Source organism: Heptranchias perlo, unplaced genomic scaffold (assembly GCF_035084215.1).
Source record: "Heptranchias perlo isolate sHepPer1 unplaced genomic scaffold, sHepPer1.hap1 HAP1_SCAFFOLD_70, whole genome shotgun sequence".
NCBI lineage: Eukaryota > Metazoa > Chordata > Chondrichthyes > Hexanchiformes > Hexanchidae > Heptranchias > Heptranchias perlo.
In genome coordinates, this window is record NW_027139729.1 from 139,526 (window position 1) to 162,788 (window position 23,263).

At 45.8% G+C, this 23,263-nt stretch overlaps 1 protein-coding gene and 6 non-coding genes across 7 annotated transcripts in view; 3 read left to right on the forward strand and 4 right to left on the reverse strand.

Annotated features, from left to right (window-relative positions):
- The window catches only part of LOC137318331 (histone H2AX-like), a 101,093-nt gene that overhangs the window by 32,021 nt on the left and 45,809 nt on the right, over positions 1-23,263 (reverse strand). Inside the window, exon 2 of the mRNA XM_067981215.1 lies at positions 2,538-2,566. Within this exon, the coding sequence (XP_067837316.1) occupies positions 2,538-2,566 (29 nt within the window). The remainder of the gene's footprint in view (positions 1-2,537; positions 2,567-23,263) is intronic.
- On the reverse strand, positions 8,747-8,818 carry trnaa-ugc (transfer RNA alanine (anticodon UGC)). Its single transcript has one exon. It is a non-coding gene; the product is annotated as a tRNA-Ala (tRNA).
- Positions 10,788-10,859, reverse strand: trnaa-cgc (transfer RNA alanine (anticodon CGC)). Its single transcript has one exon. It is a non-coding gene; the product is annotated as a tRNA-Ala (tRNA).
- On the forward strand, positions 11,109-11,180 carry trnaa-cgc (transfer RNA alanine (anticodon CGC)). Its single transcript has one exon. It is a non-coding gene; the product is annotated as a tRNA-Ala (tRNA).
- trnaa-cgc (transfer RNA alanine (anticodon CGC)) lies at positions 14,060-14,131 on the reverse strand. Its single transcript has one exon. It is a non-coding gene; the product is annotated as a tRNA-Ala (tRNA).
- trnaa-cgc (transfer RNA alanine (anticodon CGC)) lies at positions 15,376-15,447 on the forward strand. The gene has a single exon. It is a non-coding gene; the product is annotated as a tRNA-Ala (tRNA).
- On the forward strand, positions 15,916-15,987 carry trnaa-ugc (transfer RNA alanine (anticodon UGC)). Its single transcript has one exon. It is a non-coding gene; the product is annotated as a tRNA-Ala (tRNA).

Consider the following 23,263-nt stretch of genomic DNA (forward strand, 5'->3'; position numbering starts at 1 on the left):
AACAATGCCAGGATTGGATAAACAATGTTCACGGCAGAAATAATGCAATTGCTACAGGACCGAAGGATGGACCGTTATTCCACAATAAATTCAGTGCAGAGAATAATCCAGTAACAATGCCTGTGTTGGATATGTAAAGATCATAACAAATATAATTCAGCTGTTACAAGACTGAACGTTTTGAAGTTAAGGACATACCATTAATCAACAGTATATTCAGTACAAAGAAGAGTTCAGTAACAGTGCCAGGGTTGGAAATACAATGTTCATTACAGATATAATGCAGCTCCGACAAGACCAAAAGAGCAGAGACTTTAAACAATCTATCATTCAACTGAAATAAGAGAACGGCTGGCTGTGTAAAATATGGTGGGAGAAAAAATAATTAACAAAGTACAGCAGCACAGTTAACACCGATTTACAATATTCACAGATGAGATAACGGCTTACCTGGAACTCCAATGGCTGCAAGAACAGGATAGTAAATGCGTTCAATCTGAAAAATTGCTGAATATCCCATTTCTGTGAGAAGCAGTGACTTCTGTTGAACTGAAAACCGCAGCTCCGGCAGGCACTCTGAACTGATACATTGCAACAAGCCCTGATTTATACAGAGGATGAATCTCCACTGAGACGGTTATACCCTGGATCATTGCTATTACTTACAGTCGCCGAAACAAATACATTGCATCAGCAGCTTTGTCTCCAATGTAAATAATGACGTGGATATATCGCAAACATCTCAATGTCCAGAACATTATCTTAATGAGACCTCTCTCAGGAATAAAGTTTAAAGCTGTGCTCAGAAAGGACTGGTCCAACAACAATGAGCGGCTACATTTACAGTTTTCATATAATTGTATTGATCATGTTCACTCCTGACGATTCATCTATAAATTTTACCGATTTCTCTGAATGTACACTGAATCCAGGGGCACAAACAGACCCGTTTCACTGTTCCTGCAGATTCTCGGTCAAAATATGAATTTTGAGTGTCTGGCACAGGGACAATTAAAGGGCACGTTGAGGATTGTAGCCGAGAAATGACAGTGGGTGATATTGGGGGTTGGACACTGAACGAGCTTTATTGCCATTCCTCTCTCCGTTATTTTACTGCAGATGTTTACCCGTTTATTTTACATTGGTTGATGGCTCCAGTAAATTGGTCCGGTATAAACCCCGCTTCCCTCACCCGCCTTCATTCATTCCTCAGCCAATTGTCATTGAAACCCTCATCAATGCCTCTGTCCCCTCCAGACCCCATTCCTCCAGTTCACTCCTGACGGCCAGCCACCCTCCACCTTCCAACCAGCACCAGGTCCTGCTCGGCCTCACTGACCCTCACTGACTCCTAGTTCCTGATCGCCCAATAGTTCACATTTTCATCCATGGCCCACCTCTCCCAATCTCCGCCCTCTCCTCAACACCTACAGGAAACCCACCCGTCACCTCCTCATTCATCGATCGTTGGCCTCTTTTGGTGGGACTACCCTCGCTTGGTTCCACTCACCTATCTGATCATAGCCAGGAGAAGCTTCTCTTCCCACCCTATCACCGTTATATCTGATGTCTCTAAAGGTTCAATCCTTTGCTCCCTCCTCTTCCTCATCTACATGCTGCCCTTTGGTGACATTGTCCACAGACATGGACCAGTTTTCAGCTGGACTTCCAACTTCTTTGTGTTGTCAGAGCGACATTCTGTTTAGATGAGCCACGAATTCAGCCAGTAAAAAATTGGGAAGTCATGATCTTTGACCCCACAATCTCCACATCATTTCGACTGATTTCATCCATTCTCCTCTCTTTTTGATTGGAGAGTCCATCACTAATCATCCAAATTCTCAATGGCTTCCAGTCTCCAAAGCCTGTAGTATATTTTTATTCTTTCTTACACTTAAATCCACCGGGGCCTCACCCCTCCCTATCTCTGTAACCTCATCCAGCCCCGCAGCCCCTGCCAAAGACTCTGCTCCTCTACCTGTGGCCGCTTGTGCAGCCTCAGTCCATTTGCCCTACTTTTGACAGCCGTGCCTTCAGCCATATCCACGCTCCAGGATTCCCACTCTATGCCACTCTATCTCCCTCTCCACCTTTCAGGTTTCAGCCGTGGTTCACTGGCAGCAGTCTCGCTTCTGAGTTAGAAGGTTATGAGTTCAGTCACAGAGACTTGAACACATAATTCAAGCTGACATTGCAGTGCATCACTGAGGGAGCACTGGACTGTCGCAGGTGTTCACTTTCTTAGGACATGTTAAACGGAAAACCTATCTGCCCTCTCAAGTAGATGTAAAAGATTCCACAGAAGTATTGGAAAAAGAACAGGGGAGTTATCCTGCTTTCCTGGATAATATTTATCCCTTAACCAACATTACTAATCCCTTGCTTCATGATTTTGTTATCCCTCCTAATATCTCCTTCTTTGGCCGGGGGTCCATTTTTGTCCGATTATACTTCAGTAAATCGCCTTAGGATATTAATCTATGTTAAATCCGCTGTATAAATACAAGTAGTTATTGTTATATTTTACCATCCTCCACTCTCTTCATTTCACCATTGGCGGCCATTCCTTCAGACAACTAAATTCTACTTTCAAAAACCAACCTTATTCCCTCCGTCTGTCCATTTGCTTCTCTTCATTTTACACCCTCCTTACACCCACTCTTTGACCAGGGTTTTTTCACCAGTCCTCCTGATATCTTCTTATTCCTTCAGTGCCCGTTTTTACCCACCCCTCCGTGAAGCCCCCTGGGAATGTTTATTACATTAAAGGCGGTCTGTGAATGCGAGTTGTTGTTAACTTTCATTGGACTGTGTTCATTAGTTGTCCACTGAATGAACAAATGTAATTTCTGGGCTAATATTTTTGTACCAGAAAAAGATTTATATAATAGACGGACTTGTTGAGATAAATTAACATTGGCCATTACTTGTGGACACTGTATTGTTCGAACAACACAACTCGGTTTATCTACAACCATCGCATTGCAATAGAGGGCATTCTAGTGCATGGATATCGCTGAAGGCAGGGCTGTCAAAAATGGGACAAATGGACTGCGGAGGCAGCCTTTAGGGAGTCGTCTATGTATAATGAGACCAGTTACAGTGACCAGGGTGAAGGTTTATTAGTTATTTGTCTTTTCTCTCTTTGGTAAAACCTGGTTTACTTCTGGCTCGGGCTGATAGGAACATATAAACATAGAAAACAGGAGCAGGAGTAAGCCATTGGGCCCTTCGAGCCTGCTCCGCCATTCAATATGATCATGGCTGATCCTCTCTCTCAATACCATATACCCGCTCTCTCCCCATACCCCTTGATGCCTTTTGTGTCTAGAAATCTATCGAGCTCCTTCTTTAATATATTCAGTGACTTGGCCTCCACAGCCTTCTGTGGTAGAGAATTCTGCATGTTCACCAGCCTCTGAGTGAATAAATTTCTCCTCATCTCAGTCCTAAATGTCCTACCCCGTATCCTGAGACTGTGACCCCTCAGCCAGAGGAAACATCCTCCCTGCATTCAATCAGAACTTTATACCTTTCAATGAGATCCCCTCTCATTCTTCGAAACGCTCGTGAATACAGGCCTAGTTCACGCAATCTCTCCTCATGCGACGGTCCTGCCATCCCAGGAACCAGTCTGGTGAACCTTCTCTGCACTCCCTCTATGGCAAGTATATCCTTTCTTAGGTAAGGAAACCAAAACTGCACAGTATACTCCAGGTGTGGTCTCACCAAGGACGGGTAAAACTGCTGTAAGACATCCTCGATCCTGTACTCAAATCCTCTTGTAATGAAGGCCAACATACCATTCGCCTTCCGAACTGCTTGCTGTACCTGCATGTTTGCTTTCAGTGACTGTTGTACAAGGACACCCATGTCCCTTTGTGCATCAACATTTCCCAATTTATCATCATTAACATAATACTGTGCCTTTCTGTTTTTGCTTCCGTCACGTTATATTGCATCTGCCATGTATTTGCCCATTCATTCAACTTGCCTAATTCGCCTTGAAGCCTCTTTGCATCCTCCTCACAACTCACAATCCCACCAAGTTTTGTGTCGTCAGAAAACTTGGAAATATTATATTTGGTTTCCTCATCCAAATCATTGATATATATTGTGAATAGTTGGGGCCTAAGCACTGATCCCTGGGGCACATCACCAGTCACCGCCTGCCACCCCGAAAAAGACCCATTTATTCCTGCGCTCTGTTTCAAAAGACCCATTTATTCCTACTCTCTTAATATGATGCAGCTTTATGAGTGACTCTCTTTGCTTAAAGCCCGTAGATCCAGAGTACAGTCTGCAGTTTTGACGGCCATTATAGAAACTGCACTCAACGCATAGAAAGCACAATGTTCATTGCCTCGAATGAGGCCAGGGAAGGGAAGCTGTATGAGGAAAGACGTGAAATTCCGGGAATTTTTCGATGGAAATGGAGGAGAGGAAACTTAAATTTCGAATCATGAAGTTGTTTGATAGAGTAATAGAGAATGATTGTATCCTCTGGTTGTGAGGATCAGTGATAGAGTAATAGAGAATTACTGTATCGCCTGGTTGTGAGGATCAGTGATAAAGTAATAGAGAATTACTGTATCCTCTAGTGTGAGGATCAGTGATAGAGTAACAGAGAATTACTGTATTCTCTGGTTGTGAGGATCAGTGATAGAGTAATAGAGAATTGCTGTATCCTCTGGTTGTGAGGATCAGTGATAGAGTAATAGAGAATTACTGTATCCTCTGGTTGTGAGGATCAGTGATAGAGTAATAGAGAATTATGTATCCTCTAGTGTGAGGATCAGTGATAGATTAACAGAGAATTACTGTATCGCCTGGTTGTGAGGATCAGCGATAGAGTAATAGAGAATTACTGTATCCTCTGGTTGTGAGCATCACTGATAGAGTAAGAGAGAATTACTGCATCGCCTGGTTGTGAGGATCAGTGATAGAGTAATAGGGAATTATTGTATCCTCTGGTTGTGAGGATCAATGATAGAGTAATAGGGAATTACTGTATCCTCTGGTGTGAGGATCAGTGATAGAGCAATAGAGATTTACTGTATCCTCTGGTGTGAGGATCAGTGATAGAGTAATAGAGAATTACTGTATCCTCTGGTGTGAGGATCAGTGATAGAGAAATAGAGAATTACTGCATCGTCTGGTTGTGAGGAGCAGTGATAGAGTAATAGAGAATTACTGTATCCTCTGGTTGTGAGGATCAGTGATAGAGTAATAGAGAATTACTGTATCCTCTGGTTGTGAGGATCAGTGATAGAGTAATAGAGAATTACTGTATCCTCTGGTTGTGAGGATCAGTGATAACGTAATCGGGAATTACTGTATCCTCTGGTTGTGAGGATCAGTGATACAGTAATAGCGAATTACTGTATGGTCTGGTTGTGAGGATCAGTGATAGAGTAATAGAGAATTACTGTATCCTCTGGTTGTGAGGATCAATGATAGAGTAATGGGGAATTACTGTATCGTGTGGTCGTGAGGATCAGTGATAGAGTAATAGAGAATTACTGTATCCTCTGGTTGTGAGGATCAGTGATAGAGTAACAGACAATTACTTTATCCTCTGGTTGTTAGTATCAGTGACAAGAGGTCAACAATTCCAGCTCATCATGAAAGAGTTTAATTTTAAATTCTTCACGCAGAGATTTTTTGGAGCATGGAATATTTTACCATCGGGAATGGAATAACCAGAAAAGGTACAATAGCAATTTTTACCATTGTATCATTTAAGAGAGAATTGAATACATATTTGAAATTGATGAAGATAAAGGGCACTTGGGAGAAAGTTTGCCATTGCATACATTTTGAATTGCTTTAACCATGAGCTGGCACTGACACGATGGGCCCCTGTTCTGTAATCCTCTAAGCTTCATGTTTCTCCTAGATTGTGATTTGTGACGTGCTTGAATGATCCTGGAGGCCGGTGTGCTGCCCCGTGTCTAACAATATGACGGTGTAACCCAGGGATGTAACAATAGTTCCCCCTTCTAATCTAAACTGGATATTCATGTTCCTGCACTGCCCAATGTCTAACAATATGATCGTGTAATTCAAGGATGTAACAATAGTTCCCCTTATGATTGGAACTGAATATTCATGTTTCTGCACTGTCGAATATCTAACAATATGACAGTGTAAGCCAGGGCTGTAACAATAGTTCCCTCCTTATAATCTGAGCTGGACATTCATGTTTCTGCACTACCGAATACCTAACAACATGATAGTGTAGCCCAGTAATGTAACAATAATATCTCTTTATAATCTGAACAGGATATTCATGTTTCTGCACTCTCCAATACCTCACAATACTATAATGCAATCCACGAATGTAACAATAGCTCCCCCTCTATTCTGGCCTGAATATTCGTGGTTCTGCACTACCCAATATCTCACAACACGACCGTGTAACCCAGGGATGTAATTATAGTTCCCCCGTGTAATCTGAACTAGATAATCATATTCTGCACTGTCCACTTTCTAACGATATGACAGTGTAACGCAAGGATGCATCAACAGTTTCCTTTTTAAACTGAACTGTACATTCGTGTTTCTGGACTGCCACATAACTAATAATAACACAGTATAACCCAGGGATGTGACAGTAATTCCCCATATAATCTGAACTGGATATTCGTGTTCTGCACTGCCCAATATCTAACGATGCGATAGTTTAACCCACGGATCTAACAGTAGTCACCCATGGGATTAAACGGACAGTGGCAGCGCGGATACAAAATTGACTAGGAGACAGAAAGCAGAGAGTAATGGTGAATGGTGTTTTTTCAGACTGGAAAAGAAGTATACAGTGGTGTTCCCCAGGGGTCACTATTAGCACCACTGCTCGATATGATATATATTAATATCCTGGACTTGGATATAGAGGGTATCATTTCAAAGTTTGCAGATGAAACAAAACTCGCAAAAGTAGTAAATAATGTGGAGGATAGTAACAGTCTTCAGGAGGACATGGACAGACTGGTGAAATGGGAAATACATGGCAGATGAAATAGAATCACAGAAGTGTAAAGTGATGCATTTTGGTAGGAAGAATGTGGAGAGGCGGCTCTTCTTTTCCCAGTGAGTAGTGAGCATCTGCAATGCGTTGCTGGCTGATGTAGTGGGTGCTGACTCTCCGTCTGCCTTCTCCAGGGAACTGGACCGGTTTTTGGCTGGGGAAGAGGTCGCAACATATAAAAAGTAAGAGGATTTACAATTAACGTGCTTCTGATCCATATGATCTCCTGGACTGATTTCGATCACTTGAGGGGATCGGGGATGAATTTTCCAGTGTATTCTATCCCCTAAAGGCACAGGATTTTTTCTCAGGATCTTTGCCTCTTCCGGGAGATTCCATGGCTGCGGGCGGGGGGAGGGGGAGTAAGTGTCAGTAATGATGCTCCAGCCATCCCGAGTGAGGGGCAGGCTTGATGGACCAGCTGGTCTTTTACTGCCCGTCATTTCCGTTTGTTCGTGTGCGTCCCCAGCTCGTCAAGGTATTTTCAATGAAGCGATCGTCACACAAACCCACTCCTGCGGCATGTCCTGCGTCTGTCTTTAGTGAAACGAGACTCAATGTCTGTGCGTCTCACGTTATTCTCCTCTGAAGCTCAAGGACTCGAAATATTCTTTCAGGCCTCTGCTGCAATGTGCCTGAGAATTTCTCGTCCCGTCCAACCGTCCGCTACGTGACTAGGTGGCTGTTGTCTGCTTGGAGCACAAGAGGAGATGATTTTAAGCCCAGTAAATCATTGGGTGGTCTTAAGACAGTGAACACCCAGTTCTTCTACCCTTGGTTATAGGTCTATTGGATTCGGGGTTGTAGCTCAGTGGTATAGCGCCTGCTTTGCGTGTATAAATTTCTGGGTTCAATATCTAACATCTCCACCATTTATTTTCACCAGAATGTCCAACAGAAAGACGAATCGTGCTTTCAGAGGGAAGCGAGTTCCAACTTCTGAGACAAACATTCAATTGTCCCGAAGCAGGACTTCATCTCACGGTCCCCTCAGCAGCTCAGCTCATAACAGCCGCCGACTGACCAGAATTCAAAAGGTAAAGTGTTTGGGCATAGAACCTGAGACCTCATACACGCGAAGCATGCGGTCATTCACTGAGCTCCATCACCAGATAATAACGACCTCTAACCAAGTGTGAAAGGACTGAGTGCCTCACTTTCCTAAGGAAACCCGAGGATTTAATGTGCTGAAAAGCATTTCCTCTTTTCAGCTGCTTTGAGGTATGCGGACCTGATACTAGTATTTTAATTCCAGATTTTATTTAATTAATTGATGTTAAATTCCCCAGCTGCTGTGGCGGGATTCGAATTCATGACGCCACATTATTAGTTTAGGTCTCCAGATTGCTCGTCCAGTAAGCGAACCACTATTCTACCGTACCCGCTGGGTAAACAGAAGAAACCAGGTCTCGTCACTCAGAGAAATGAGAAAGGGAGCGTTGCGAAGAAAGTCTGGGAGAGACGTGAGTCTCCTCGGGCTGTGCCGACCATCATTTCTGTTTCAGGTCGCCGTTCTTCGAACTGCTCGCTGGACATTGCACCATCACACATTCCCATCAGTCGGTGGCTGTTTTGAGCTGAGCTGCTGAGGAGACCGTGAGGTGAAATCCTGCTCAGGGGCAATTTAATGCTTGTGGAGCCTCAGAGGTTGGAATTCGCGGCACATCGAAATCAAGATTCGCCTTTCTGTGGGTAATTCTGGTGAAAAAATAGCTTTGGAGATGCTGGGAATTGAACCCAGGACCTCATACATGCAAAGCACGCGCTCTACCACTGAGCTACATCGCCAGAGAGGAGCACATTCCAACGAAGAGCTGATCTCCTTCATTTTATGAGGTCACATAAGGTTTTTCTTGGGCTTCAATTCATCTCCTTTTCTGCTCCAACCATAAAATTAAACATGAAGTTTGCGGACCTGATATAATTGTGGGTGAACGGAAGAAACCAGGCCTCGGCACTCAGAGTAATGAGAAAGGGGGCATTGAGAAGAAAGGCTGGGAGAGGGGGAGAGCCTCCTTTGGCTGTGCTGTTACCATCCTTCCGATTTCAGGGCACATTTATCGAACGCTCCCGTTATCAGTCACTTTGCTTACGGTTGGACGGGACTAGAAATCTTCAGGCACATTGTGGCAGAGGCCGGCAAGAATATTTCGAGTCCCCGAGCTTCAGAGGAGGCTAAGGTGAGACACAGACAGCATTGAGTATAATTTCACTATAGACGGATGCAGGACTTGCCCCTTGTGTGGTTTTGTGTTTAAAGATCACTTCACTGAAAACACCTTGACCAGCTGAGGTTACAGGCGGACATGATGGTCAGGAAAAGACCAGTTGGTTCATCAATCCTGCCCCACATGCCTGGAGCATCGTGACCAGACACTCCCTACCGACACCGCCCGCCCCTCCCACCGGAAACATGTAATCTCCTGGGAGCGGCGACAAACCAGAAACAAATCCAGCGCCAATAAGGAGCGGAAATTCTGCGAAATTCCTCCCCGAATCCCTCCGGCGATCGAATCGAGTTCAGTGGATCACACTGACCATGTGCAGGTTAACTGTAAAACCACTCACCTTCTTTATGATGCGATCTCTGCCTCAGTCAAGAACTGGTCAAGATCCATCCAGAAGGCAAAGAGAGAGTCAACACCCACCACACCAGCCGGCACTGCATTCCAGAGACTCAGTACTCTCTGGGAAAAGAAGAACCGCCGAACATCCAGACTATTCCTACCTCTGTGTAGTCTGAACGCCTGTCCGCTGCTCCTCCCCGATCTGTGAAACTGGGAATAATCTATTTCTTCACTCAGAGAGAGGTGAACCTCTGGAATTCTCTACCACAGAAGGCTGTGGAGGCCAAGTCACTGAATATATTTAAGAAAGACAGATTTGTGCACACAGAAGGCATCAAAGCGGATGGAGAGAGAGCGGAAATGTGGTATTGAGATCGAGGATCAGCCATGATCATATATAATGGCGGAGCAGGCTCGAAGGGCCCAATGGCAGACTCGTGATCCTATTTTCTCTGTTATTGTTACTGGGCCCGCTCTCCAGCCCCGGGATGGGAGCCATTTCAAAGGCGCGTGCGTGCTTCCATTGAATGTTATCGTGTGCAGAGCGTTCGGTTTTTCTCGAGGTGAAGAAACCCTTTCCTGTCCTTGTGTGTGAAGGTGAGGTGAGGACAAGAGGGTCTTTTCAAAATTCGAAACATAAAGCATTTGGAGATGATGGGGATTGAACCCGGGACCTCATATATGCAAAGCATGCGCTCTTCCACTGAGCTACATCCCCTCACCACAACTACTGCAAATTTAGAATAACAAAAGTGGGCTTCCCGCTCTGTCTCTCCCGGACAACGCGATGCCCAGTCGTCACACGTGCTCACAATGTTCAACCTCTGCTTCAGTTCACGGGGTTTCTGCTCCTCTTTACTTTGAACTTTCCAAAAACAATGTCAGCGGAAATAAAAAATATATATAATTGCCACTACTCAGTGACGAGGTTCACATCCAAATTCTGAATCATAAAGTGAGATGGATGAATGACACAGCGTCAAACAAGAGCTGGGAATGCTCGCTCGACATTGCACTGTCACACATTCCAGTCAGTCGGCGGCTGCGATGAGCTGAGCTGCTGAGGGGACCGTGAGATGAAGTCCTGGTCCGGGATAATTTAATGCTTGTGGAGCCTCAGAAGTTGGAACTCGCTGCGCTCAGAAAGCGCGATTCGCCTTTCCGTGCGTAATTCTGATGAAAAATATTTTTGGAGATGCTGGAGATTGAACCCAGGACCTCATACATGCGAAGCATGCGCTCTACCACTGAGCTACATCCCCACACAAGAAACCAGTCTAACCAGGGAAAGAAGAGCTGATACATTCCAGAGACTCACTACTCTCTGGGAAATGAAGATCCGACTAACATCCAGCCTATTCTTACCTCTGTGTCGTCTAAACGCCTGTCCCGTGCTCCGCCCCAATCTTTGAAACTGCAAATAATCTATCACGTGGCAGATCCACCTTGGACGGGCTCAGAAAATGAGAACGGTCAGTTCTTCTTTCCTTGGTTAGCTATTTATTGCATATGGCGATGTAGCTCAGTGGTAGAGCGCATGCTTCGCATGTATGAGGTCCTGGGTTCAATCCCCAGCATCTCCAAAAAATCTTTTTTCATCAGAATTCCGCATGGAAAGGCGAATCGCGCTTTCTGAGCGCAGCAAGTTCCAACTTCAAAGGCTCCACAATTGTCCCGTCGCAGTACTTCATCTCACGGTCCCCTCAGCAGCTCAGCTCATGGCAGCCGCCGACTGACCGGAATGTGTGACGGTGCAATGTCGAGCGAGCAGTCCCAGCTCTTGTTTGACACTGTGTTATTCATCCATCTCACTTTATGATTCAGAGGTTGGATGTCAGCCTCGTCACTGACTATTGGGAATTGTATTTTTTAAAATTCCACTGACTTTTTTTTTGGAAGGTTCAAAGTAAAGAGGAGAAACCCCGTGAACTGAAGCAGAGGTTGAACATGGTGAGCAAGTGGAACGACTGGGCATCGCATTGTCCGGGAGAGACAGAGCGGAAAGCCCACTTTTTTATTCTAAAGTGGAGGGCTTTTTTGCGTGGGGATGTAGCTCAGTGGAAGAGCGCATGCTTTGCATATATGAGGTCCCGTGTGCAATCCCCGGCATCTCCAAACGCTTTATGTTTCGAATTTTGAAAAGACCCTCTTGTCCTCACCTCACCTTCACACACAAGGACAGGAAAGGGTTTATTCACCTCGAGAAAAACCGAACGCTCTGCACACGTTAAAATTCAATGGAAACACGCACGCGCCTTTGAAATGTCTCCCATTCCGGGGCTGGAGAGCATGCCCAGTAATAATAACAGAGAAAATAGGATCACCATTCGGCCCTTTGAGCCTGCTCCGCCATTATTTTTGATCATGGCTGATCTTCTATCTCAATACCATATTCCCGCTCCGTCCCCAGACCCCTTGATGCCTTCTGTGTGTAGAAATCTCTCTTTCTTAAATATATTCAGTGACTTGGCCTCCACAGCCTTCTGTGGTGGAGAATTCCACAGGTTCACCACCCTCTGAGTGAAGAAATAGATTATTTCCAGTTTCACAGATCGGGGAGGAGCAGCGGACCGGCGTTCAGACTACACAGAGGTAGGAATAGTCTGGATGTTAGGCGGTTCTTCCTTTCCCAGAGAGCACTGAGTCTCTGGAATGCATTGCCGGCTGGTGTGGTGGGTGTTGACTCTCTCTTTGCCTTCTGGATGGATCTGGACCAGTTCTTGACTGGTGCAGAGATCGCATCACATAGAAGGTGAGTGGTTTTTCAGTTAACCTACACATGGTCAGTGTGATCCACTGAACTCGATTCGATCGCCTGAGAGATTCGGGGAGGAATTTCCCAGAATTTCCCCTCCTTATTGGCGCTGGATTTGTTTCTAGTTTGTCGCCGCTCCCAGGAGATTACATGTTTCCGGTGGGTGGGGCGGGTGGTGTCGGTAGGAAGTGTCCAGTCACGATGCTCCGGGCATGTGGGGCAGGATTGATGAACCAACTGGTCTTTTCCTGACCATCATGTCCGTCTGTAGCCCCAGACCGTCAAGGTGTTTTCAGTGAAGTGATCGTTAAACACAAAACCACACCTGGGGCAAGTCCTGCATCCATCTATAGTGAAATTATCCTCAATGCTGTCTGTGTCTCACCTTACCCTCCTCTGAAGCTCAGGGACTCGAAATATTCTTGCCGGCCTCTGCCCCAATGTGTCTGAGGATTTCTAGTCCCGTCCAACCGTAAGCAAAGTGACTGAAAACGGGAGCGTTCGAAATATGTGCCCTGAAATCGGGAGGATGGTGACAGCACATCCAAAGGAGGCTCTCCCCCTCTCCCACCCTTTCTTCTCAACGCCCCCATTCTCATTGCTCTGAGTGCTGAGGCCTGGTTTCTTCCGTTTACCAACAATTATATCAGGTCCGCAAACTTCATGTTTAATTGTCTGGTTGGAGCAGAAAAGCAGATGAATTCAAGCCCGAAAAAAATCCTTATGTGGCCTCATAAAATGAAGGAGATCAGCTCTTCGTTGGAATTTGCACCTATCTGCGGATGTAAGCTCAGTGGTAGAGCCCGTGCTTTGCATGTGTGAGGTTTTGGTTTCAATCACCAGCATCTCCAAAGCTTTTTTTTCACCAGAATTACCCACAGAAAGGCGAATCTTGATTTCGATGTGCCGCGAATTCCAACCTCTGAGGATCCACAAGCATCAAATTGTCCCTGAGCAGGATTTCATCTCACGGTCTTCTCAGCAGCTCAGTTCACAGCAGCCGCCGACTGATCGGAATGTGTGACGGTGCAATGTACAGCGAGCATTTGGAAGAACAGCGACCTGAAACAGAAATGCTGGTCGGCACAGCCCGAGGAGACTCAGCTCCCTCCCAGACTTTCTTCGCAACGCTCCCTTTCTCATTTCTCTGAGTGACGAGACCTGGTTTCTTCTGTTTACCCAGCGGGTACAGTAGAATAGTGGTTAGTTTACTGGACTAGTAATCCAGAGTCCTGGACGAATAATCCCGCCACGGCAGCTGTGGAATTCAATTTCAATTAATTAAAAATTGAATTAATTGAATAAAATCTGGAATTAAAATACGAGTATCAGGTCCGCAGACCTCAGGTATCTCCTATGCTTCAAAGAGGAAATGCTTTTCAGCACAGTAAATCCTCGGGTGGCCTTTGGAAAGTGGGAGACTCAGTCCTTTTACACTTGGTTAGAGATCGTTATTATCTGGTGATGGAGCTCAGTGATAGACCGCATGCTTCGCGTGTATGAGGTCTCAGGTTCAATGCCCAAACACTTCACATTTTGAATTCTGGTCAGTCGGCGGCTGTGATGAGCTGAGCTGCTGAGGGGACCGTGAGATGAAGTCCTGCTCCGGGACAATTGAATGTTTATGGAGCCTCAGAAGTTGGAACTCGCTGCGCTCAGAAAGGGAAATTCGCCTTTCCGTGCGTAATTCTGATGAAAAAATCACTTTGGAAACGCTGGAGATTGAACCCAGGACCTCATACACGCGAAGCATGCGCTCTACCACTGAGCTACATCACCAGATGAAATAAATCGCTACCCAAGGAAAGAAGAACTGATCGTTCTCATTTGATGAGACCGTCCAAGGTGGGTCTGCCACGTGATAGATTATTTGCAGTTTCAAAGATTGGGGCGGAGCAGGGAACAGGCGTTCAGACGACACAGAGGGAAGAATAGTCTGAATGTTCGGCGGTTCTTCATTTCCCAGAGAGTAGTGAGTCTCTGGAATGCATTGTCGGTTGGTGTGGTGGGTGCTGACTCTCTTTCTGCCTTCTGGAGGGATCTGGATCTGTTCTTGACTGGGTCAGAGATCGCATCATATAGAAGGTGAGTGGTTTTACAGTTAACCGACACATGGTCACTGTCATGTCCTGGACTGGTTTCAATCGCCTGAAGATGTCGGGGTGGGAATTTTCCATCAATTGGCCCTGTATTTTTTTCTGGTTTGTAACCGCTCCCAGAAGATTACATGTTCCCGGTGGGTGGGGCGGGTGGTGTCGGTAGGAAGTGTCCAGTCACGATGCTCCGGGCATGTGGGACAGGATTGATGAACCAGCTGGTCTTTTCCTGACCATCATGTCCGTCAGTAACCTCAGCTCGTTAAGGTGTTTTTGTGAAGTGATATTTAAACACAAACTCACACCTGGCCCTTTATAGTGAAATGAGACTCAATGCTGCCTGTGCCTCACCTTGCCCTTCTCTGAAGCAGGAGGACTCGAAATATTCTTGCCGGCCTCTGCTACAATGTTCCTGAGGATTTCGAGTCCCGTCCAACCGTAAGTAAAGTGACTGATAACGGGAGCGTTCGAAAAATGCGCCCTGAAATAGGAAGGATGGTTACAGCACGGTTCAAGGAGTCTCTCCCCACTTTCCCAGCCTTTCTTCTCAACTCCCCCTTTCTCATTAGACTAAGTGCCGAGGCCTGGTTCCTTCCGTTCACCCACAGTTGCATCAGGTCCGCAAACTTCATCTTTAATTGTCTGCTTGGAACAGAAAACTCGATGATTTTAAGCCAAGTATACAAAGTGTCAGCACCCACCAGACCAGCCGGCAATGCATTCCAGAGACTCACTACACTCTGGGAAATAAAGAACCGCCTAACATCCAGACTATTCTTCCCTCTGTGTCGTCTGAACGCCTGTTCCCCACTCCTCCCCAATCTTTGAAACTGGAAATAATCTTTCACGTGACAGACCCACCATGGGTGGTCTCATAAAATGAGGATAATCCGTTCTTCTTTCGTTGGGTAGCTATTTATTTCATCGGGGGATGTAGCTCAGTGGTAGAGCGCATGTTTCGCATGTATGAGGTCTTGGGTTCAATCCCCAGCATCTCCACAAATATTTTTCATCAGAATTACGCACGGAAAGGCGAATCGCGCTTTCTGAGCTCAGCGAGTTCCAACTTCTGAGGCTCCACAAGCATTAAATTATCCCTGAGCAGGACTTCATCTCACGGTCCCCTCAGCAGCTCAGCTCATAACAGCCGCCGACTGACCGGAATATGTGACAGTGCAATGTCTAGCGAGCAGTCCCAGCTCTTGTTTGACGCTGTGTCATTCATCCATCTCACTTTATGATTCAGAGGTTGGATGTCAGCCTCGTCACTGACTATTGGCAATTGTATTTTTTTATTTCCGCTGACTTTTTTTTGGAAAGTTCAAAGTAAAGAGGAGCAGAAACCCCGTGAACTGAAACGGAGGTTCATCATTGTGAGCACGTGTGATGACTGGGCATCTCGTTGTCCGGGAGAGACGCAGCTGAAGTCCCACTTGTTTATTTCTAAAGTGGAGCAGACTTTGCAGAGGGGATGTAGCTCAGTGGTAGAGCGCATGCTTTGCATGTATGAGGTCCCGGGTTCAATCCCCGGCATTTCCAAATTATTTATGTTTGAAATTTTGAAAAGACCCTCTTGTCCTCACCTCACCTTCACACACAAAGACAGGAAAGGGTTTCTTCACCTCGAGAAAAGGCAAATGCTCTGCACAGGATAAAATTCAATGGAAGCGCGCACGCGCCTTTGAAATGGCTGCCGTCCTGGGGCTGGATTGCGTGCGGAGTTATTAAAACATCGAAAATAGGATCACGATTCGGCCATTCGGCCCTTCGAGCCTGCTCCGCCATTCAATCGGATCATGGCTGATCCGCTACCTCAATACCATATTTCCGCGCTCTCCCCATACCCCTTGATGCCTTGTGTGTGTCGAAATCTCTCGATCTGCTTCTTAAATATATTCAGTGACTTCGCCTCCACAGCCTTCTGTGGTAGAGAATTCCACAGGTTCACCACCATCCAGTTTCACAGATTGGGGAGGAGCAGCTGACAGGCGTTCAGACCACACAGAGGTAAAAATATTCTTAATGTTCGGTGATTCTTCTTTTCCCAGAGAGTAGTGAGTCTCTGGAATGCAATTCTGGCTGGTGTGGTGGGTGCTGACTCCCTCCGCGTTCTCGAGGGATCTGGGCCATTTCTTGACTGGGGCAGAGATCGCATCATATAGAAGGTGAGTGGTTTTACAGTTAACCTGCACATGGTCAGTGTGATCCACTGAACTCGATTCGATCGCCTGAGGGAGTCGGGGAGGAATTTCCCAGAATTCGCCCTCATTATCGGCTTTTGATTGTTTTTCTGATTTGTAACCGCTCCCAGGAGATTACATGTTTCCGGTGGGTGGGGCGGGTTTTGTAGGGAGGAAATGTCTGGTCACGATGCTCCAGGCATGTGGGGCAGGATTGATGAACCAACTGTTTTCCCGCCCGTCATGCCGGTCTATAACCCCAGATCGTCAAGGTGTTTTCAGTGAAGTGATCTTTAAACACAAACCTACACCTGGGGCAAGTCCTGCATCCGTCTATAGTGAAATGAGACGCGATACTCTCCAGGCCTTAAGTTGCCCTCCTCTGAAGCTCAAGGACTCGAAATATTCTTGCCGGCCTCTGCTACAATGTGCCTGAGCATTTCTCGTCCCGTCCAATCAGAAGCAAAGTGACTGATAACGTACGAAAATTTCGCCCTGGAATCGGAAGGATGGTTCCAGCACAGCCCATGGAGGCTCTCCCCCTCTCCCAGTCTTATTTCTCAACGCCCCCTTTCTCATTACTCTAAGTCTCTGAGTATATCAGGTCCGCATACCTCGGTATAGTTGTCTGCTTGGAGTACAAAAGGAGATGCTTTTCAACCCAGTAAATCCTCGGATGGCCTTAGGAAAGTGAGGCACTGAGTCCTTTTATATTTGGTTAGAGGTCTTCCCTATCTGGTGATGTAGCTCAGTGATAGATCGCGTGCTTCGCGTGTATGAGGTCCCGGGTTCTCTCTCCAAGCACTTTATGGTTCGAGTTTTGAATTCCGGTCAGTCGGCGGCTGCTATGAGCTGAGCAGCTGAGGGGACCGTGAGATGAAGTCCTGCTCCGGGACAATTGAATGTTTGTCTCAGAAGTTGGAACTCGCTTCCCTCTGAAAGCACGATTCATCTTTCTGTGGGACATTCTGGTGAAAATAAATGTTGGAGATGTTAGATATTGAACCCAGAAATATATACACGCAAAGCAGGCGCTATACCACTGAGCTACAACCCCGAATCCAATAGAACTATAACCAAGGGTATAAGGACTGAGTGTTCACTGTCTTAAGACCACCCAATGATTTACTGGGTTGAAAGTCATCTCCTCTTGTGCTCCCAGCGGACAACAGCCACCTAGACACGTAGCAGACGGCTGGACGGGACTAGAAATTCTCAGGCACATTGTAGCAGAGGCCTGCAAGAATATTTCGAGCCCTTGAACTTCAGAGGAGAATAACGTGAGGAGCAGAGACATTGAGTCTCGTTTCACTAAAGACAGACGCAGCACATGCCCCAGGTGTGGGTTTGTGTGAAGATCGTTTCGTTGAAAACACCATGACGAGCTGGGGATGTGGACGAACATACGGAAATGACGGGCAGTAAAAGACCAGCTGGTCCATCAGGCCTGCCCCTCACTCGGGATTGCTGGAGCATCATTACTGACACTTACTCCCCCTCACCCGCCCGCAGCCGTGTAATCTCCTGGGAGAGGCAAAGATCCTGAGAAAAATCCAGGGCCTTTAAGGGATAGAATACACTGGAAAATTCCTCCCCGACCTCCTCAGGTGATCGAAACCAGTCCTGGAGATCACATGGATCGTACGGACACTAACTGTAAATCCTCTTACCTTTTATATATTGTGACCTCTGCCCCAGCCAAAAACCGGTCCAGCTCCCTGGAGAAGGCAGGCAGAGAGTCAGCATCGACCGCACCAGCCAGCAACGCATTCCAGAGGCTCACTACTCACTGGGAAAAGGAGAACCGCCTAAAATCCACCCTATTCCAACCTCTGCGTAGTCTAAACTCTTGTACCAGGTCCTCCCCAATCTGTCGAAGTGGAATAATCTCTCACTGGGCCCGCAATCCAGCCCTGGGTTCGAAACCATTGATACGGTGCGTGCGCTCTTCCATTGAATGCTATCCTGTGCCGAGCATTAGGTTTTTCACGAGGTAACGGAAGTCTTGCCTGTCCTTGTGTTGAAAGGTGAGGCGAGTCCAAGAGGATCTTTTCACAATTGTAGCCAAAATTCGAAACATAAACAGTGAGCAGGATAGTAGCAGACTTCAGGAGTACATAGGCAGGCTGACCAAATAGGCGGAGACATGGCAGTTGAAATTTAATGCGGATAAGAGTGAATTCATGCACTTTTGGAGGAACCACGTGTAGAGCCAGTAGCATCTAAATGGTACTATTTTGAGGGGGTGGAAGAGCAGTGGGACCTGGGGGTGTATATTCACCAATCTTTGAAGGTGACAGGGCAAGTTGATAAATGGTACTATTTTCAGTAGATCCAAGAGCAGAGGGGCCTGGGTGTGCATATTTACAAATCGTTGAAGGCGACAGGGCCAGTTGAACAGGCGGCTATGAAAGTGAATGGGACACTTGGCTTTCTAAATAGTGGCATTGAATACAAACACAAGGAAGTCACGCTGAACTGGTTAGGCCTCAGCTTGAGTGTTGTGTACAATTCTGGACAGTACACTTTAGGAAAGATGGAAAGGCCTTGGAGAGGGTACGGAGGAGCTTGATAAGGATGATGCCAGGGAAGAGGGACTTCCGTTATGTGGAGAGATTGGAGAATCTGGGTTTGTTCTCCTTGGAGCAGAGAAGCTTGAGGGGAGAACTAATAGAGGTATTCAAAATAATGAGGGGTTTGGGCAGCCAAAAAGGGAGAAACTGTTTCCACCGGCAAGTGGGTCAATAACCAAAGGACAGAGATTCAAAATAATTGGCAAAAGAACTGGAGGGGAAATGAGGAGAAATGTTTTCCCATCCTCGCTGGTAAAAACAAGCTGCTGGAACTTTTCACTCTCTCTCCTTTCCCTCTCTCTCTTTCCCATGGTTCAAACAAACTGTTGCTGCAGCATCTGAAGTTTACGACAGTTTCCCACAGACTTTCAATTCTGAGCTCGGCAGCTGTCTTAACTTTAACCTCGTCGCTTACCTCAACGCAAGTACATCGTCTCAGTTAGACTTCTAAACAATCTGAAGCAATAATAAAACCTTTTGAACTTGTTCAATCTTCCCAGAATGCAGTCTTGAACAGTCAAGTCTAGCAATTCTGTGTTCCATCCTGTGTTGAACCAAACTCTGCTCCTTTAGCAAGTGAAAGATCCATATTGAAAAGTCCAAAATCCTTCACGAGGTAACCATATATTTAATCAAGTGTTTTATTACGAGCCTGAGCTCGTATCAGGCTTCTGTGTGGGGGAACACGTGGGCAACAGTGACGACACTACTATAAGGTTTCGATTGGCTGTTAGAAGCAAATGCACTGAAAATTTACAGCTCATAGAAATAACTACTTGCATTTAAACAGCGCATTTAACCCCCCATAGATAAATAGACCAATCCGATTTACTGAGGTATAATCAGACAAATATGGAACTCCAGCTGAAGAAGGAGATATTTGGCGCCATGAGAAAATCATGACACAAGAGCTGGCTTTCATGAGAGGTCTGAAAGAAGGAAAGGACTTGCCTTTATACAGCGCCTATCAAGACCCCCAGACGTCCCAAAATGCTTTACAGTCAATGAAATGCACTTTGAAGTGTAGTCATTGTGGTAATGTGGGAAACGCGCCAGCAAATTTGCACACAGCAAGCTCATACAAACTGCAATGAGATAAATGACCAGAAAATCGGTTTCAGTTATGTTAGTTGAGGGATAAATATTGCCCAGGTCACTGGGGAGAACTCCTCTGTTTATTCTCGAATATTGCCGTGTGATCTTTTATATCTACCTGAGAGGGCAGATAGGCCTTCCGTTCAACGTGTCTTACGTCAGTCGATATCTCCGACAGTGCAATGCTGCCTCAGTACTGCACAGCAGTGTCAGCTTGGATTATGTGTTCAAGTCTCTGGAGTGGGACTAAAACTCACAACTTTCGAACGCAGAAGTGAGATCGCTACCACTGAGCCACGTCTGATACCTGAAAGGGGTAGAGGGAGATGGAGGGGCAGAGGGAGGGCATTCTGCAGCGTGGATAAGGCTGAAGGCACGGCTGTCAAAAGTCGGGCAAATAGACTGTGGATGCACAAGCGCCAGAGGTGGGGGAATGGAGTATTTTGCAGGGGCTGGAGGAGGTTACAGAGATAGGGAGGGGTGAGGCCCTAGTGGATTTAAGTGTAAGGAACAATAAAAATAAACTACAGGCTTAGGAGACTGGAAGCCAATGCAGGTCAGTAAGGATTGGGTGATTGGTGAGGGACTCATCAATCAAAAAGAGAGGGTTGGAGATGGAATTAGTGGCGAGGATGTGGAGATTGGGAGGTCAAAGATCTTGACTTCACAATTTTTAACTGGAATAAATTATGGCTCCTCTAAAACAGAATGTTGCTATGACAACACAAAGACATTGGAAGGGTCAAGAGAGGTGGTGGTTTTGTCAGCGTAAATCTGAAAGCTGGTCCATGTCTGTGGACAATGTCACCAAAGGGCATCATGTAGATGAGGAAGAGGAGGGAGCAAAGGATTGAACCTTTAGATACATCAGAGATAACGGCGATAGGGTGGGAAGAGAAGCTTCTCCTGGCTATGATCAGACAGGTGAGTGGAACCAAGCGAGGGATATCCGACCAAAAGAGGCCAATGATCGATGAATGAGGAAGTCACGGGTGGGTTTCCTGTTGGTGTGGAGGAGAGGGCGGAGATGGGGAGGGGTGGTCCATGGAGGGATTTAAACCCCTATGCTGAAAATGTTAAAAGTAATGCAATCGGGAACTGGGAGTTAGTGACGGTCCGTGAGGCCAAGCATGACCTGGTGCTGGTTGGAAGGAGGAGGCTGAATGACCGGACAGGCGTGCATTGGAGGAATGGAGTCTGGAGGGTCAGAGGCATTAATGAAGGTTTTAATGGCAATATGCTGAGGAAGGAATGGAGGCGGGTGAGGGAAGCACGGGGCCTTTGTGATGGAGGTCAAATCGGGTCATGAGCTCAGCTCGGGGTTGCACGGGAGCAATTTTACTGCAGCCTTCAACCAATGTAAAATAAACGGGTAAATATCTGCAGGAAAATAACGGAGAGAGGAATGGCAATGAAACTCGTTTAGTGACCCCTGATATCACGCACAGTCCGAAGCATGACCATCAACTGTCCCCGTGTCAGAGACTCAAAATACATATTTTAACTGGGAAACTGCAGGAACAGAGTGAAACGGGTCTGCTTTTGCCACTGGATTCAGTGTAGACGCGGTGAAATCGGTAAATGTATAAATGAATCGGCAGGAGTGAACATGGTCAATACAATTATATGAAAACTGTAAATGAAGCCGCTGATTGTTATTGGACCAGTCCTTTCTGAACAAAGCTTTTAACTTTATTCCTGAGAGAGGTCTCATTAAGACAAGGTTCTGAACTTTGAGATGTTTGTGATATATCCACGTCATTATTTACATTGGAGACAAAGCTGCTGATGTAATGTGTTTGTTCAGGTGACTGTAACTAATAGCAATGATCAGGGGTATAACCGTGTCAGTGGAGATTTATCCCCTGTATAAATTAAGCTCGTTGCAATGTATCAGCGCAGAGTGCCTTCTGGAGCTCCGGTTTACAGATCAGCAGCAGTCACTGCTTCTCACAGAAATGGGATATTCAGTACTGTTTCAGATCGAACGCATTTACTATCCTGTTCTTGCAGCCATTTGAGTTCCAGGTAAGCCGTTATCTCATCTGTGAATATTGTAAATCGGTGCTATCTGTGCTGCTGTACTTGGCTAATTATTTTTTCTCCCACCATGTTTTGCGCAGTCACCTCTTATATCAGTTGAATGATTGAATGTTTAAAGTCTCTGCTCTTTCAGTCTTGTAGGAGCTGCATTATATCTGCAATGAACATTGTATATCCAACCCTGGCACTGTTACTGGATTGTTCTCTGTACTGAATATAATGTTGAATAATGGTATGTACTTAAATTCAAAAAGTTCGGTCTTGAAGGAGCTGCATTATATCTATTATGATCATTACATCTCCAACCCTGGCATTGTTACTGGATTATTCTGTGCACTGAATTTATCGTGGAATAATGGTCTATCATTCCAAATGGTCGGTCCTGTAGCAATTGCATTTTTTCTGTAGTGAACGTTGTTTATCCAACCCTGGCTTTGTTACTGGATTATTCTCTGTATTGAATGTATTGGAATCACTTGTCTGGGCTAAGAGCTGGTATCAGACCATCAGGATTGGTTAACATTTTCATGTTGTTGAAATAACCTGTCCTGGAAAATTTTTCTTTTAATGTGTTTTCAGTGATTGATAATGAGACAGCTCACGGTCTCAGTGTTCCAAGGAGGCAGCGCAATGTCCGCCCTCTTCAATCACATGGTTTAGTTTAAGTGGCATTTCATTGTATTTATTGGTTATCACTGTTATGAGATATTTCATTATGTGTGTATCTGACGCAGCTCCAGAAGTCTGGTTACTGAACAGAATTTGCTGCTGATTCTTTCATTTCTCCTTCTCTGCTTGACTGTGGATGAATTCACTGTAAAATGCAATGTTTTGTATTTATGTTGTATCAGTTTGCACTTTTTCTGTTGGAATCAGGAGCCCTTCTATTTATCTGTAGATTTTTATCAGCAGCGGAGATGTTGG